Source organism: Sciurus vulgaris, assembly GCF_902686455.1.
Source record: "Sciurus vulgaris genome assembly, chromosome: 7".
NCBI lineage: Eukaryota > Metazoa > Chordata > Mammalia > Rodentia > Sciuridae > Sciurus > Sciurus vulgaris.
Genome location: NC_136467.1, coordinates 75,974,162 through 75,993,120, shown reverse-complemented (window position 1 = coordinate 75,993,120; position 18,959 = coordinate 75,974,162). Strand labels below are relative to the sequence as shown.

The following is an 18,959-nucleotide window of genomic DNA, read 5'->3' as shown; positions in this document are numbered from 1 at the left end:
GATTTTACTGAAGAGGAGTGGAAATGTCTGGAGCCTGCTCAGCAAAATTTACATAGAGATGTGATGTTAGAGAACTACAGAAACTTTGTCTTCCTGGCTCATGCCCTAAACAGGAACCCTTCTGAACATGTTAATGGGAGAAGGAGTAGCTTGCCATCTGGAATAGGCTTTGACATGCATCTTTCATTGACTGGTACAGATCCCACTGCAGAGACCTTAGGACCTGCTTTTCATGTGGAGAAATGTAGCCAGACCCACACTGGACTTCCAGAAAGTGAGAGAGGACAATGGTGGAACTTGGAGAAGTTAAGAGCATCCATGGCTCCCTCACTTACCTCTTACTTGACCTTGGATAGAGTCCATGAAAGTCCTCACCTACAAAATGATGATCATACCATATTTATAACATAGTATATTACAGGGTAACATGAGGCAGTTTATGAACAACCTAGCATAATAGTGGGCATAGTCTAAGTCACAGCATCAGCCTGCTTTTCTCAAAGTCTTCCAAGAGCTTCCATTTCCCAAAAGTGAAATGCAGGTTTTTGACTCACAGAACCTAAGCCATCTGGAAATGCCCAATTTTTCACTTCTAAGCACTTTCCCAAGTCTAGCCTTCTATTTGTGAGGCCCTCTCTACGCTAACATTCTTTCCTGCAACCTCCTCTCATAGCCCATACTATTTAAAATTGCAGCTCCTCAGTTACCCACCCTGACACTTTCACCCCACCACTCTGCTTTCTCAATATAATTTATGATTAAGACGCCCTATATATCTCTCAGTCCCCAACAAATATTAAGCTACAAGGTAAGGAATAGATAAGCTTTATTTTGTTATTGCTGTGCACCTAATTGATGTTCCTTCATTAAATATAGATTGGGATGTTTTCTCTGTCCCTTTCTTTCTTCCTTTTTCAAGGTCACACCCTTGATTGATCAGAAGTCTTTATTTTCCAAGTGTGCAAAAGTCAAAAGAAACATTTGAACTCTCAGTAACTGAAATAGGCTTAAAGGGCCCCAAGATAAAAAGCAAACAAAAACCAACAATTTTGGGGGGTCTTCTAAATATAGAATCATGCTGTTAATAAATAGGAATAATTTGAGTTCTTTTCCTATGCATATCCCTTTAATTTCTTTCTCCAATTGCTCTGGCTAGGGTTTCAAGGACAATGTTGAATAGAAGTAGTGAATAAGGGCATCCTTGTCTTGTTTCAGTTTTTGAAGGGAATGCTTTCAAATTTTCTTCATTTACAATGATGTTGGCCTTGGGTTTAGCATATATTGTTTTTACAATACTGTGGTATGTTCCCATTATACCTAGATTTTCTAATGTTTTGAACATGAACAGGTGGTGCATTTTGTCAAATGCTTTTCTACATCTATTGAGATAATCATATGGTTCTTGTCTTTGGGTCTATTGATGTGATGAATTAATTTTTTTTGATTTCCATATGCTGAACCAAACTTGCATCCCTCAGATGAACATTACTTGATCATGGTGCACTATCTTTGTAACACGATTTTGTATAAAATTTGCCAGAATTTTACTGAGAATATTTGCATCCATATTTATGAGGAATATTGGTCTGAAATTTTCTTTCCTTGATGTGTCATGTTGATGGTAGCTTCATAGAATGAGTTTGGAAGATCTTCCTCCTTTTCTATTTCATGGAATAATTTGAGGAGTATTGGTGAAGGTCTTGTAGAACTCGACTGAGATTCTGTCTGGCCCTGGGGTTTGCTTAGTTGTTAGGCTTTTGAGGGATCTTCTGTTTCACTGTTTGAAATAGATCTGTTTAAATTGTGTATGTCCTTATTAATCAGTTTGGGTAGGTCATATGTCTCTAGAAATTTGTCAATGTCTTTAAGATTTTCAATTTTATTGGAGCATAAATTTTTAAAATAATTTCTAACATGTTTATTTTAGTAGTGTTCATCATATTTCCTTTTTCATCACAAAGTTTAGTAATTTGAGTTTTCTCCCTCTTTGTTAACATGGCTAAGGGTTAATAAATTTTTATTATCTTTTCTAAAAAATAAAAAATAGTCTGGAAAAACAAAAGAAAAATATTCAAAAAAGTTAAAAAATATCTAATATTCTTATGTTTTTACTTTTGAGGGGGCAATGCTTATTGCTTGCATGAATGTTTCTGAAATTTTTGTCTTTTTCCAAACAGTGGGAGTGTTACAACAGTTTGAAACTGTGTGCTGCTGATGTCTGCCTAAGTACCAAAGAACTTTCTAGAAATCACATATTGTCGTTAGGGAAGATATCAATTAATAGAATTATTCCCAAAGTAGTAGGGAGATTTCCACCCAACTCTTACTATGCACTAAAACTGATTTCCAGAAATGAAAACTGGGAGTTTGGTAAATATCAAAATTATATAGTTTTAATTTCTTCTTAGGCTCTACCCCCAGAAATCAACTTAGTCCACACTTTTCCTGTTTATCCTAAGTAGTAGGGAAATTTCCACCCAACTCTTACTATGCACTAAAACTGATTTCCAGAAATGAAAACTGGGAGTTTGGTAAATATCAAAATTATGTAGTTTTAATTTCTTCTTAGGTTCTACCCCCAGAAATTAGCTTAGTCCACACTTTTCCTATTTGTCTGGTACAATGATTGCTAATAGAATTATAGTTAGATTCTCCTTAGTTGTTAAGTCAGGAACATCATAATGCTCATAATAAGAACTCTATGAATTTGACAAAGTAATGAAATTATTCCTAAGATATTTTCAAAGGTTAACTGCACATCCATAGTAGTTTTTTTGAAAGAGGAATTGTGCTACATATTTTTTTGAACAAAAAAATATCTAATACTGCAATACTGAGATACTGAGATGATTTATAAGAAAGGTTTATTTTGGCTCATGGTTTCAGAGGTTTCAGTCTGTGGTCACTTGGCTTTTTGCTTTTGGGCTCATGCTGAGGTAGTACATCTTAATGGGGAGCACATAGTGAAACAAAGTTACTCACTTCATGTTGGCTGGAAGCAGAGAGAAATGGGTTAGGGTCCCAACCTCCCTTTAAAGATATCACCCCAGTGATCTAACATTCTTCCATTAGACCCTACCTCCTAACGGTTCCATGACACTTTTATGTGTATGTTACTTTCATATTCATAAACTGATTAGAATTAGGTAAAACCTCTTTCCATAAGTGCCACAAGCTGTGGACTAAGCTTTCAAAACTTGGATGAGCCTTTAGAGGACTTTCAGGATCTAAACTATAGCATCATTATAGTATGAGCCTTTAGATAGTCTATTGTTAATGGATATTTCTTCATCTATGTGGTAAATTTCTTGGTTTCTATTATGAATCATGTTTTTAAAATGTTTCACTTGGCAGTTTGCTTGATGCGTTAAATATCTTTTGTTGTTAGAGTATTGCTAAAAATGATGATATAATACTGATGATGTATTATCCCACAGGTGTGAATGTTACAGATCATGATTTAATATTCAGAAGTCTAATAGAGGCCCTCCAGAATAATGTCACACCGTATGTAGTCTCATTACAAGCTAAAGATTGTCCAGGTAAAATGTAAATGTCATGATACCTTGGTGAAATGTTAACAGAATTCTTTTGTTCTTTTCTCTTTCTCTCTCTGGCTTTCTTTTTTTATTTGTGGAAAGAACACAGACAGGCTGAGTTTTAGTGGCTCCCAAAGTAATGTCCACTAATGCATTACTCTGCCAAATTTGCTTCCTTATTTCTGGCTCCATTCCTGCCATATCAACTTCACTGCCAGTAGTAGTTCATGCACTTTGCAGGATGCATTCCTTAACCCAGTGAAAAGTTTGGAACAGGAAACTAAGAACTGGAAAATGGGGAACTCTTAGATCAATAGAGAGTAGGCTTCATAAACTCGTATTTACAGTCATAAATCATCTTATTTTCCCACTTTAAAATGCAGTATGATTTAAAAAGAAATGTTCATAGCAGAGCCAACCTTGGTGTCTGAGCCATCAAATCATAAAGGCTGTTATACTAATACAGTAAAATCTGTTTGGATTTGGATTGATACCATACTTTTATGTGTATGTTACTTTCATATTCATAAATTGATTAGAATTAAGTAAATGCCCTAAAAATATCTTTTAAAATTATTGTAAAGGAAGATTTGTAAAAAGTAAGATAATTCATGTAAATAACACTTTTGATTTGTTTTTAGAAACCTTGAAATCCTTTTGTTGTTCATTGTACCTTAAATGCATATTATTTCTAGAATAATTTGTAGTTTCCATGATAATACATTTACTTAGGTAACATTTTTATTGTAGATAATATAAACTTTGATCTGCTCTTAGCATGAACTAATGAAATTTAAGTACTAGAGAGTGATATAGAGCATTAATAGCTCTATATCATTATAGTATTAATATGTTAAAAGTTATTTGTATTAATGCTAAGTCATAGAAATATGCATTCTACTCAAATAATATATGGATCAAGAAGTCTCAGAGGCTTTCAATTTAAAAGGATATAAGCTTCTTTTTGTGTTTTGCAGATATGAAACATTTTTTGCAAAAGTTGGTCTCACAATTGGACTGCTGTGTTGATACAGAACCCAAAGAGAAGGAAAGTATTCAGGTCACCCAGAAAATGACACATTGTTCAATGGATTCACTTTCTAGTTGGTATATGACTGTCATACAGGTAACATACACCAATGATTCTCTTCCACAATGTTGACACGTGATTGATGGAGCCTGGAATTATATTACATACTTTTTTTTTTTTTTTTTTTTTTGTGTACTCCTCTCTCTTCTTTTTTTTCTTCTTTCTTTTTTTTTTTTATTGTAAACAAATGGGATACACGTTGTTTCTCTGTTTGTACATGGCGTAAAGGCATACCATTTGTGTAATCATAAATTTACATAGAGTAATGTTGTTTGATTCATTGTTATTTTTTCCCTTCCCCCCACCCCTCCCACCCCTCTTTACCCTCTATACAGTACTTCCTTCCTCCATACTTGCCCCCCTCCCTAACCCTAACTCTAACCCTAACACTAACCCTTCCCTCCCCCCCATTATGTGTCATCCTCCACTTATTAGCGATATCATTCGTCCCTTGTCTTTTTGAGATTGGCTTATCTCACTTAGCATGATATTCTCCAATTTCATCCATTTGCCTGCAAATGCCATAATTTTATCATTCTTTATGGCTGAGTAATATTCCATTGTGTATATATATATATATATATATATATATATATATATATACCACAGTTTCTTTATCCACTCATCAATTGAAGGGCATCTAGGTTGGTTCCATACATACTTTTTTTGGTTCTAATAAACAGCAGCACTAGGTGTCAATTTAATAGTAGCTTTTTTATTTTTCCTAAGGCTACCAGAATTTATTTAATCATGTTCTTCTTTTAGTACATAACCTCATCCCTGGTAAGTGGTTACATTTTTTACAAGGACCTTGTATTTGTGGAAGAATGTCATCTAGTGACAAAAAGAGCATCAAGAGTTGATTCTTTTGCAAATCCTGTCTCTGTAACAGTGGCTGTAACTTAATATATTACCTCTTAGTTCCTCAGAATTTGCTTCTGTGTGATAGAACCATGCTGCCAATTACCACTGTCAACATGGTCCTATGAGGAATGATCATATGTTATTTTTTAAGAATGTAATTTGTTCCATGCTCAGAAGTCTTTAAAAATACAGGTGATTCCTTGTGCTATAAAACCACAGCCTTAGTTTATAATGCTTTGTAACCAGATAAGGGCAAAAAAGTACTGTGGTGACATTATTAAATCAACATTTTTAATGAAGGCATCGTAAGTAAAGATTCGTTTTAATTTATATAGGGACTAGGTCTAATGCTAATTACAATACCTTAATTAGATCCTCAATTTTGAATTTTTGAGAAATCAAACACTACTTACAATTTATGTCTGATATACTTAAAAGATTGGGATTGAACCAGATATTTAGGATCCTTTTCAAGCTTGACATTTCATAGTAACAGAGCACCTAATAGTGCTTTTCATTATGCTTTTTAATTAAAAACACTAGTTCTTAAAGCAAAGCAAAATATAACTTTTACCAACACAAAAATCAATTTTATGGAAATTTTTCTCTTATTCTCATGTTTTTCCTGTCATTTTCTCAGCAGAAAATATAAATATTTCTTATGAGTTATAGATTGTACCGAACCTTTTTCTTCTTGGTTATTATCCCCATGTCAGACGAGGAAAGATTCTGCTAGTAACTGTTGAAAGGAGTTTCTATTTTATTTTGTGGGGGAAAAAAGAGAAACACTGTCACTGTGAATTATAAAGAGAGATGTATCAACATGTGGCATTATAGAATTATTTGGATGATAAGGCTTACTTTTAATTCCTTCTTTCCATAACGGCTTAAAAGAAGACAGACCTAAAAATACCAGGCAAAAAGCGGACAACTTCTAGCCAGTGGCAGTCTCCTCCTGTTGTACTTATCTTAAAGGACATGGAAAGTTTCACCACAAAAATACTCCAAGACTTCATAATTGTCAGCAGGTAGATGGCATATCACTTAGCTGTTGGGTAAAATTATCTTTAAGAAAGCAGTACTTTTAACTTAAAAAGCATAATCTTCATTTCAAGACCAATTTAATAAAATTCGTAGTTATTTCAAGTTCTGTATAATTGAATGTTCAAAGATCTCATACCAGATTTGTCATTTGCTTTTTGACCTGAGTGAGAATCAAAGACAAATTTCTGTTACTAATTATCGTGGTAAAGTATTTTGAAATTAATGTATTTTATCAAGATTGTCTGTCTCTTATTTGTCCATTAAATGGATAACTTATTGCAGACTGAGATATTTTTATCAGGCTTTATTTTCCATTACCTATCTTTAGAGGTTCTGGGTTACATATAGCTTTACTGACCAACAATGTTTTCTAAGTCATCTTATGTTATATGATATTTCTAGTAAGAAACTACTTTTGTGATTGGGTTAGTCAGCTTTTCATCACTAACCAAAATACCTGTCAAGAACAACTTAGAGGTGGGAGTTTGTTTTGGGCTCATGGTTTTAGAGGTTCACAGGTTCAGTCCATAGTTGGCTGACTTCATTCCTCGGGGTCCAAGGTGAGGCAGAACACCATGGGAAAAGGGCATGGTGGAAGAAAACTGCTAAGCTCGTGTTAGCCAGGAAGCACAGAGAAAGAGAGAGAGGCTAGGAATAAGATTTAGTTCAAGGGCACACCCCCAGTGACCTATCACATTTGGGCATCCCATACCTGCCTATTTTTACCAAGCCCACTAGTCCTTTAAAGTCATCCATCAAATGGATTAATCCACTTATCAGGTTACAGCTCTCATAATCATTTCACCTCTAAACATTCTTTTGTTGCTTAACACACAAGCTTTTCAGGAGACATTAAATATCCAAACCATAACAGTAATGTCATTGGATCTTCAAGGTAATCCTGTGAAACTAAGAATTGAATTAACTAATCTATTTTAAAACCCCATGACATGTATTTCTCATAGTATGCATTTTAGGATATAATTACTTTAGTGTGTTCTATATGTCAACTTGCTGTCATACTTATAGTTACAATTACCTAAAGCTATATGGAGTTATAATTTACTAACATACTAAAAATTATTATTTTGATAGTATATTTTTCCCCCAATAACTCTTTTAAGAGTCTAAGACTTCTTTAGTGCATTTTAGTTTTTGCACTGCTGGGGTTCAAACTCAGGGGCTCATGCATGCTAGTGCTAGGCAAGTGTTCTGTCACTGAGCTGCATCCTTAGACCCCTGACTTAGGACTTTTCTTAATGCTAACACTGTACTTACCATGCTGGGAAAGTGCACACAGTAAAGCATATTAACCAAGAAAAAAAAAACAAAAACATTATTTTTATAGCTTAGATGTAGGACCACATTAGCCATCAAAACTAAAGAAAAATTTATGATAATGAGACTTCAGGTACTTTACTCCTATGAAAATAGAACTGCACACAGCTAGACTGCTACAAAGCAGGAACTAGCAGGAAGAGTGGGCAGAATCATCGGCCATGATACACAGGGCTCTGACTTGTAGTAGCCTTCAAATATAGTGCCATTTTACTCTGTAGAAGTCATTTGTGTTTATCCTGGCAATGCTAAGTATATATTATGTTTGGTATGTTTGAGAATTTAAGAATGCAAGGAAGGAAGGGAACATTTTTTAGTGATGTCCAATAAAAAGATGTCTTACATATGTGTAAGAAACGTTTTCTAACTTAGCTGTTATGGCTGTGTAACAGAATGTCTTTTTTAAAGTGTCCATACATAGAATAAGCTACCTTGAAAGTTAATGAGCTTCAATTCATGTCACTGAACTCTGAAAACATAGACTAGATGGCCAACTGTGAGAAAGACTATAGGTGAGGCTGACACTTCACATTTTATAAAATTGACATTTTATAACCTTTGGGGGAAGCACTTGATCTTTTCAGACCTGGTGACCTTATTTATAAAAAAGAAAGCAATCATTAATAGATTGATTTCAGAGCTATACTCTCAGGAAAAGAAACTTTTGCATTACTTTTAACAAGAAAATGAATGACAGAAAATATTAATATTTAGAATCATTATTAATGTCTTTAAGTAGGCATTAAAATAAAGCTAGTCTTATCTTGCAATATGATGTGTTGAAATATATTTGCTAAAGAAATTTCATTTTTATATTTTGAAAATTAGTCAACATCTGCATGAATTTCCACTAATACTCATTTTTGGGATCGCCACATCTCCTATTATCATCCACCGATTGCTTCCTCATGCAGTATCATCTCTGTTATGTATAGAACTGTTCCAGTCTTTACCTTGCAAGGAGCACCTGACAACAGTACTTGATAAGGTAAAAAGAAAAAGTTTTACCAGTGACATGGGATGAAAGGAAAATGTCCAGGAATAATTGTATATGTAAATGATAAATCTCTAAATCTTTCAGAGTACTTTATATAAGCATATATCTTTACATATTTTTATTTAATGATTTTATAATTTTATACTGATATTTGAATAGAACTGCCTGTTCAGATAAAATACAAGCTTTATGAAATGAGTGATTATTTCTATCTGTACGTTTATCTTTTTTATCTATTATAGATAAATTATAGGAAAAGTATAGACTCTTAAAAATAAACTTTTACAGAATGTATAGACTTGCTAGTAACAATACCAGTAAGTATTGATTTTACATTTTATATAAAATGATTTGAAGTTTTTAGTGGACTCTTTCCTGATTGTCATGTTTCTCTTGAGAATAGATAAATGCTAGAACTTTATCAGGCATTAACTTGTGTGTTTCAATCTTAATTGGAAATATGTGAGCCACATTCCCAGCCTGTTTTTGTATTTTTATTTAGAGATAGGATCTCATTGAATAGCTTAGGGCCTCACCAAGTTGCTGAGGCTGCCTTTGAACTCAAAATTCTCCTGCCCTAGCCTCCCAAGCTGCAGGTATGACCAGAGTGCATACCTTTAGTGTTGACCTACAGATTTTTTTTCTAGACTTCTTTAAGATTTAGTGTTGACCTTCCACAGATTTTCTTTTTCTAGACTCCTTTAAGATTTGTTTATGCTGCTTGTGTAAGGTAAACTAGTGACAACCAATCCACTTATTTACTAATCACTTCTATACTTTTTTCATAAAAGCGATACCCATCTGATATATCGACACTTCTGAGGAAAATTTTCCAGGTGAAACATTTATATAGCTTGGCTATAGCCAAATTCAGTTGGTCTTCAACTGAGAAACCTAATATGATTTTTCATTTTAAGATGTGAAATATCACATCTTTGAAAATTAACCACTTAATACAAATTCAGGTTCTATAGCTTTAAAATAAAAATATATTAGTTTTGTGTTTCTTATTCAACAGTACCTATTCTTCTTTTCTTTTTTCCTTTTTTTTTTTTTTTGGTACTAGGGATTGAACTCAGGAGCACTCAACCACTAAGCCACATCTCCAGCCCTATTTTATATTTTATTTAGAGGCAGGGTCTCAGTGAGTTGCTTAGCACCTCACTTTTTCTGAGGCAGACTTTGAACTCGTGATCCTCCTGCCTCAGCCTCCCAGGCTACTGGGGTTACAGGCATATGCTGCTGTGCCTAGCTCAATAGTACCTATTCTGTTACTCTTCATGATGTTGAATCAGGGATGAAAAAGAAATCTTCCCTAGGAACAAAAATTGCCAGAACCTGCAACTTCTTCAGTAATTTCTGGTGTGAGAAAAAGGACTATATAGTTAATAGGCAGTATTTCTAAAAATTAGGAATTAGATGGAGAATGGTGGATATCTTTGATTCTAAGGATGTTGCTGTTGTATGAATTCCTTTCATTTTTGTTAACATTGTATAAATTCAAGTTTTTGTAGATATTTGACCTGAAAAAAAAAACTATCTACTGTTGTTTTCAAATTCATTGTGTCATATTCACTGTCTCATTCTTTGTCTTATTATTTACATGTTATCTTTTAAAAGAGTAAAGAATAATAAAGGACTGTGTCTCTCCTTCACACCCTTTATCTCTTTCAGCTACTTCTTACAACTCAGTTTCCCTTTAAAATAAGTGAAAAAGTGTTACAGATTCTAACCAACATCTTTTTGTATCATGATTTCTCAATTCGAAACTTTGTAAAAGGACTTCAGGTAAGATACTGATGAGTTAGCAACTCACAAGTTGTTTCTAAATAATTGGAATGTTATTTCAGACTGACTTTAATTAGTGTGGTAATCGAGGCATTTTAAGTGTCAAAATCTAGAATAAATAAATTCATGTTATTTTATTCTGGGTTTTACCATTCTTTTATCACCTTGAAGCAAAATGTAGAGGATACATTAGTTAGGATATCAATAATGGAAAAAAGAGCTTTTTGTTCCAGTGATTCTGAAACATTGGAGGGGTGGAGAGGAAAGGACATGTTTTAGAACTTGCTAACACCTCTCAAAGCTTACAGATTTTCTACCTAAGAAATGCCATGTGGAAGGGATGAATTAACTTTTATAATAGGCCAGAGAATAAACATTTAAGCTTTGCATGTCATATGTGGTCACTGCTGCTGCTGCATATTTGTAGTGCCTGGACTATTCAAACATAGATTGTAGGGACCAGGTTTGTGACTCAGTGGTAGAGCACTTATCTAGTATGTGTGGGGCACTGGGTTCAATTCTTAGCGCTGCATATAAATAAATGAATAAAAATAAAGGTCTATCAACATCTAAAAAATTTTTTTAATATTTTTAAAAAAACATATTGTACACTATAGTTTGATGTCCTTTGCACATACATGTATGTTGGAAATGCATTTTCATTAGGTTTTCATGACTTGCTAGAAGTTAATTTTTTAATTTAACATCATAATATTTCCTCAACATAAAAAAGACCCTATTCTCAAGTTGTTTAAATGTTAATATTATTTCCTACTATTAGCAAATAACTAAGTATCTTAGCACAGCGTAGTCATTGTTAACATGGTCAAGTTCATTAAGACCTAGATGTTGTAACCTTCAGTGCAAAAGTGCCATATGATAATACTCATTTTTGTGTATTGCTTTGAAGAGGATAACTTATTTCTCTTAGGTGTTCTTGCAGTACATGAAATACTATATTGGTTTCTTATTGGTCTATACATGTCCTTTTTTTCAACATTGACTATTTAAAGAGTATTTTAAATCAAGAAAACATTATTACCTTAGCAATATATGAAATTAAATGATATTGAAATATAATAACCTTCTAAATTTCTTCTCTAATTCATTTCATTCATTTATTTACTCATAAATATGTATCAAGAGCCTGTGGTAAGCCAAGCACCATGCTGAGTCCTAGATATACAGACGAAAAAGGTGACTCTGCCTTCAAATTGCACATTTTCTAGTGAGGGAGGCAGAAGAGTAAACCCACAATTATAGTTCTGAGTAGAAAGTGTTATGAAAGAAACATGCCTTGGGGTTCCATAGGAGAATAAAAGTGTGTCTTAACAGGAATTGGCCAGGTCAAAATTGGAAGAATATTTCAGGCAAAGGCAATAGTAGAGGAAGGGAGATCTGTTATATTAGAAAATTATTGCAGTAATCCAGACAAAATCTGACAAGGATCTACATTAATGTGATTATGATGGAAATAGAAAGAAACATGTGAGAATGGATCAACAACCTTGTCACTTTTTGATGGTAGGGCATGTAAGATGAACAAGGTGGTACACAGGCTCTAGCTTGGCAGAACAGCAAATTTGTTGTGAGAAAAGACTGGGGATTTTTTTGTTTTGGTTTTTGGTTGATTTTTGCATGTGATTAATTTAGGAGGGTTTTGAATATAAAGATTTGGTGCTTGGGAGAAAGATTGGGAGTAAGCATTGATATTTAGTATTTATTTAAAAGGTGGTGGTTAGGGTCATGTGATAAGGATGAAGTGTCATTCAATGTGAGAAAATATTAAGGGTAGAACCCTAAGGCAAGCTGACATGTAAGACTGAGCAATTAAAAAAGAGACTGAAAACAAGGAAAGCCAATAGAAAGTAGAGTACCAGTGAAGTCAAAAGAAATAGTTTCAGGAAATATAAACCAGAGTCTCTAATACCTTTAGAAAGTGAATATAGAAAAGGATGGTAACCAAGTTATATAATCTTGGGTCTCAGTTTTCTCACCTGTAAAATAAGGGGATCAGATAAGATGATTTTATAGGTTCCTGATGATTTCCTAAGCACTTCCTTTGTGTCAGACATTTAATGTATATTGTCTTCAGTTTTGTACATGAAGCAATTGAGATTTAGCTTAAATAGCTTGGCCAGAGTCCAGTAAATAACAAGTATCAGTCTTTAGGCTTCAGAGTATTTGTCCATTTTTCCTAATTGTCAGTGGAAAATATTTGTAAATCCTGTGAGGAGGTGCAATAGAGTGTGTAATCATTCTGTATGTGTTTAAGCCCTCCCCCCCATTAGACTGATACGTTAACCAACTTGATAATTGAATAGATATTGAAAATACTTGGACAAAGTAGCTAAGTGGATAATTGGGGTCTTATCCTATTTATATAGCTCTACTATAATGCATGTGCTGTCCTCCCATTCTTTTCCCAAGCATGTCCCTTTTTGGTTTTTATTTTTCTAATGTTTAAAAAGTAGTGTTAACATTGGGACAAATACTATCACATTAGTATAATTGGAAAAGATTAATTTGCAAAAGCGTTGATTATATTAATATGTTCAAAAATAATTTATCGTTTGGCATGAAAGTTGCTTTCTGTTTTGTAGTTGTTTCTACCTTAGGCTGTCCCTTTGCCTTATAGCCTTAGAGATTAACAGGCCATTTTGAAAGATTTGTTTTAGCCTTGACTACCTCTTCCTCAGCTCTCTAGGCTCAGAAATTCATCTGTGTACCTAAGAAGGATCAGGTCCAAGTTTACTGGTTCATGCTAACCTAATACTTTAAAATTGATATATAACTTAGCATATTAATTTGTTGTGGAGAATTCTCTTTTTCCAGTAATCAGAAAGATGTACTTCAGAGGAACCAAAAAGAACAAACAAAAAAAATGTTTATTTAAGGAACTGTGTATTTCTAGTAAGAGGATTATCTGGAAAACCAATACTGTTCCTGAGAAGATTGTTTAGAATCAGAGTAATGAACATTTGGGTAGTCTTATTAAATTTGTCTTGCAAGAAATGTTAGAATTTGGAAAATTATTCTTCCTTCTGTGGAAATCACAGCATTCTACTCTTCGAATACTTAATCTAACAGACACTGTACTGTATTTTCTCCATTGAATAAATCTGAATTTGCAGAGATAAATTTTCATTATTCTTTTTTATCAGTAGGTACACTTTTATTTTTTATTATTGTAACAGACCAGATTTTATACTAGTTTTAGATTGGTATTTGTCTTCTTATGAGTATTGGGGCATCTGTTAGACCAAGGTCACATCCCCGTCCCATCCATATCACATGTATAGTCATTTTGTAAATTATATCTGCAGATAGCTGATCTATCCATTTATATTAGTTTCTTTTAGTTTATATTTCTGAGATTATTATTTCTGATCTTGTCCACAAAATTGGAGCCTTAAAAATATTAGAAGTTTATAGTCATTTATGTGTTGTTTGCAGTGTTGTGGAATTATTAAATATATTAGTGCCATACATTTTTAAAAGAAGCTTGATATTGAGCAGATATAGGGCAAAAGATTTATTGCCAAAATATAATAAATACATTTAATCTTAACATTTCTTTCAGCTTTCTCTACTAGAGCATTTTTATTCCCAGCCCCTAAGTGTTCTGTGCTGCAGTCTCCCAGAAGCCAAGAGAAGAATAAATTTTTTATCAGTTAATCAATGTGAAAACATCCGTCGTCTTCCATCATTTAGACGGTAAAAAGAGAAGTAAATATTTAACACAGATATACTATTTTTTGGAAATATAAGGAACTTGGATACAGTTGTTTTTGAAGTAAAGAATAGAAAATTAATTTATTTTGTTGAGCACAATTTAAGACCATATTGTTTTTAGTGACGGGGTTTCTTGGATTTGAAAAATTGGCATAAAGGAAAATATTATTTCAAAAGAACATAATTTTCAGAGTTACTTTGTAGAAATAGTATTTATTATTTCTGGCTTAGGTGACCTTTTCTTATGGTTAGAGTATTAAGTGTAGCTGATATAAGGACTTAAAAATTACCATTAAACCATCACTGTCACCTTAAATTTATTTTTGAGAAGAAATGAAACAAATATGGCTACCAATCTAGGTAGTTATTATTTTTCCCAATGTTATTTAAATATGTAAAATGTTCAATTTTCTCTTTTTGTGTATGGGATGGTAACATTTTTTAGGTATGTGGAAAAGCAAGCTTCAGAAAAGCAAGTTGCACTGTTGACTAATGAGAGATTTTTGAAGGTAGGAATGTGAATTTGTTTCAGTTTCATTCTCCTGTTTTTTCCTTCATGTAAAAGAATATGCACATGAACATTTATTGAGTTAATTTTATAATATATATTTGTATATACAAATGTTTGTACAGTGAAGTTCTGAATATTGGTAGTTAGGAATGTGAATATTAAAGATAACAAAATCTCAGCTCTGAAAGATAAGATTTTTCTTAAGGACACTTGATTTCTCTTATGGTTTATTTTGGAAGCACTTTTTGATCTACTATGTAGAGATCTATGTGGATTTCTTTTGACATAGCAGTTTTGGAATCTGCAGGCAATCTCATTTTAATGTTCTTTTAAAGATGAATGAAAGCATGTAGAAACCAAATGACTCAGTCACATACTGCTGAGTGGGTATTGATTTGATTTGAAGATATATTATATATTGGTAGTATAGTACTGGGAAACAAATAATGAGCTTTAAAAGTTATGAGTTAGCCATCTAAGAGAGGAAATATCAAAAGAAGGAGTTTTTTTTCTTGGTTTATCTTGGACATGATACATGATTCATAAGGCAGAGGTAATAGAGAAAAGCCCTTTACCTCTGTCTGCTAACTACCTATTTCCTTTCCCTAAATACACCCAGTGTTACTACTCTCATATCATTCTAGAGTTAGTCTCCATGTATACAAGTAATTATGTATATTTTGGGACTCTCTCCTTCTTGAGGAAGTTAAGTATAGGATAACACTATTTGGTAGCCTTGTTTTGTTTTACACTTAATCTCGGAAATCCTTCTATTTGTACTAAAAAGTGGTACAGTATTCTGTTGAATGAGTGTCTCTTCATTTTATTTAATAAGTTCCTTACTGATGGACATTTAGAAATATGTCTCATTTCATACTCCTCATGCCTTTCTAAGAAAAAAGTTGCTAGAAAATTATGATAAAATTAAGATGAGCTTGAAGGTAAGCCCTAGTGCTAAGTGTGAGTTTTGCTGATACATTACTGTTTTCAAATTTTTACTTTTAATTTTTCTTTATTTATTTTTCCAGTGTCAGGTGTCGAACCTAGGGCCTCATACATGCTAGGCAAATACTTTACCACTTGGCTATATCCACAGCTGTTTCTAAATTTTGAACAAAATAGTATTAGATCTGAGAGGACCCATGTTCTGTAGTTTTACCTACAATATAAAAATCTCAAAATATTGAGAATGACTTCGATTAAACAATTATTATCTATTGCAGAATCCACATTGGGCCATGATACAAAAGCACTTCTTGATTAGGTTCAGTAATCATTTTAATTATACATGTAACTTTTTCAAGAGTAGTACAGGAAGTCCTTAAATCACAATGCAGGTAATTCTGGTTGAAAGGAAATTTAAGAAGCAGTGGGAAAGGATATGTGTATGGATACCGAATCTTTTAAAATTACCTAGTTTAGGTCTTTGCTGAGTCAGTGAGTTGCCCAGTGCATTTCCTTCTAGAACATCTATAAGAGTATATTTCAGAAGCCAGGAATAGATTTTTAGAGTACCCTTTAATTTTAAGTTAACAGAGGAAGGGAATGTTTAACCTATTTTAGAAATGGCCTGATATTTTTGTTTTTCAGTGATTTTTTTTTTTTCTAAGCATTTCATTTATACCATACTTGTTGCACTGTCAGCCTTGCTTGTTATTATCTTTGCTGTACTGCTTTTAGGATTGCATATTTTATCATTTAAGTATGTACTTTCTTGAGATTTAAGCAGTGAGAAATATGAATAAGCACATGATTGTACCCTTACCCTAAAAATGTTATCTGTAGTTTACCTGGTTAAGTCAAAGAACAGAAAATATCTGTGAGGAAAAAAAATAATAGTGATGAGTATTTTTTTTTTTTAGTTTAGAATAAAAGCAACTTTGAATATTTTATCCTCCTCGTAATGCTTCTTTTTTATAAATTTTATAGAAATACATGATATTCAGTAATGTGGTACTATGTGATACACAGCAAAATTCTGATCTCGATGTCAGAAACCTTACATTTGAACTCCAGCTGCTTACTAGCTATGTGTACTTAAAAAAAAATCACTTAACCTTATTTAAACCTTAATTTCCTTGTCTATAGAATGGAATAATTCCTACTATGATTTGCTCAGAGTTAGTGATAATCAAAGCTTATTCAGTAACTGAAAGCAAGTTGAAAACAAATATAATAATGGAACTTTTACATGTGCAAATAATATTGTTATGTTGTGCATTTTGTTATAAAAACTAAGCTATCAATATGAATGCATGGTTTATATATTATAATATACATACTATATATAAGATATATAATAACTGTTATGCAAACATAACATAATTTGGGATATATAAATCCTAAATTATAAAAATCCTAAAATATATCAATTACAAAAATTTTGTATCAATTTTTACAGTAAATAGTAAAGGTAATTTGTAGATTTCAAAGAGCTTGGCCTCAAAATATACAACAGAGAAATTCACATTCTTTTTATCTTGACTATTCCTGCTTTAAAAATATGCCTTGGATGAACCAAACCAAAGGCTCCCAAACTTTAGTGTGCATCAGAATCATCCAGAGGGCTAGTGAAAATACAGATTTCTGGACTCCTTCCCCAGAACAATTATTGGGGCCCAAAAATTTGCATTTCTGTGAGGTTCTAGGTAATATTGGTGATGCTGACCTGGAATCCAGTCTTTGAGAACCAGTGAACAAGATTACTTAGAAGGCATAGATTGTTTCCCTCTGCCTCATTTTCTTAATTGTAGAACTAATCCATTATGTTCTAATCCAAAGAAATGATTGATTTCTTTTTATCCTCTGACTGGGCTCAAGTGTTTAAAAAAAACCTTCCCACTTCCTCAAAAATAATGGACTGCAAATTATAGAACTGTTTTTGAATAATATGCCAGCTTTGTATTTAATAAACTTTTTTAAAATGAAAAAATTCAGCTGACTGAACCTTGTACATTTATAGAAGATTCACTAGGAATTTTACCAAAATGGATCTTTAGAATGCCAGAATTAGCTGATGAAATACTAAAGATTCTGTGCAGTTTTTTGCATTTCTGAATAGTCTGTCCCCAAAATAAGTGTACAGTGCATCTGAGTACAGTGGTCAAAGTGATAGTTCAGAATAAATTTGCACAATCTTCCATCTTTCAAACTTCTGATATCTCTGTAGCTTTCAAAGTTAGAAATTTTACCACATAATCTTCAAGTTTCCTTTTGGATCCAGTATTCTATGATTTTGTTTACTTTTTATTTAATGTATTAGTAATAATACATTTTTGTCTGGTTAAATTATTTAGGCTCATTAAAATTTTTAGTGCCAAATTAGGTTTGGCACTAAATTAATTTAATTGAAGATATATTAGTTATTATGTTACACAGTTCTGAGTTATAGATGAAACAGCAAGATAAAGGACTGGGTATATTTTTATATGTTTTATACCGTAGTACTTTGGTAATCAGATATTTTTTAACCTTCCAATTTTTAAAACCTTAATTTGTGAAGCTGGGCACGGTGGTACATGTCTGTAATCCCAATGACTTGGGAGGCTGAGGAAGGAGGAGAGCACATTTGAGACCAGCCTTAGCAATTTAGCTAGGACCTAAGCAACTTAGGGAAACCCTGTCTCAAAAAAAGGGAAAAAAAAGCCAGAAAAACCCTTAATTTATGAAAATATATTTCAGAAAAATTAAACTATCAAGTGTCTTATGCAGAACTTTGAAATTCACTATAATTACAAAGATCCAATTTTTATTAATATTTGTTTGCTTTAAATTGCTTCAAGTCAGATACTGAGGACAGCTTTAAAGATTGTGATCTCACAACATATTTGCATAATTGCCATCATTATCTGCTAATACAAAACCACTCAGCTTTTAAATAATAAGGTTTTGGTTTTCTTTTTTGTTGTTGTTGTCTTTCGGTACTAGGGTATGAATCCAGGGGTGCTTAACCATGGAGCCACTTCCTCAGCCCTTTTTATTTTGTTTCTTTTTGTTTTATTTTGTTTTGTTTTGTTTTTTTGTTTTCTAAGTGACTTTTTAAAAAATTTTAAT

General features: G+C 32.7%; 1 protein-coding gene across 10 annotated transcripts in view; it reads left to right on the top strand.

The window, feature by feature from the left end:
* Positions 1–18,959, top strand: part of ORC3 (origin recognition complex subunit 3) — a 70,142-nt gene that overhangs the window by 16,054 nt on the left and 35,129 nt on the right. For 9 of the 10 annotated variants that reach the window (XM_079146963.1, XM_079146962.1, XM_079146959.1 and 6 more), the window contains exons 5-11: positions 3,438–3,542; positions 4,517–4,665; positions 6,388–6,521; positions 8,704–8,863; positions 10,547–10,660; positions 14,244–14,377; positions 14,841–14,904. In XM_079146963.1, coding sequence (XP_079003089.1) covers positions 3,438–3,542; positions 4,517–4,665; positions 6,388–6,521; positions 8,704–8,863; positions 10,547–10,660; positions 14,244–14,377; positions 14,841–14,904 — 860 coding nt within the window. The remainder of the gene's footprint in view (positions 1–3,437; positions 3,543–4,516; positions 4,666–6,387; positions 6,522–8,703; positions 8,864–10,546; positions 10,661–14,243; positions 14,378–14,840; positions 14,905–18,959) is intronic. The other variant, XM_079146957.1, reaches the window with a different exon arrangement.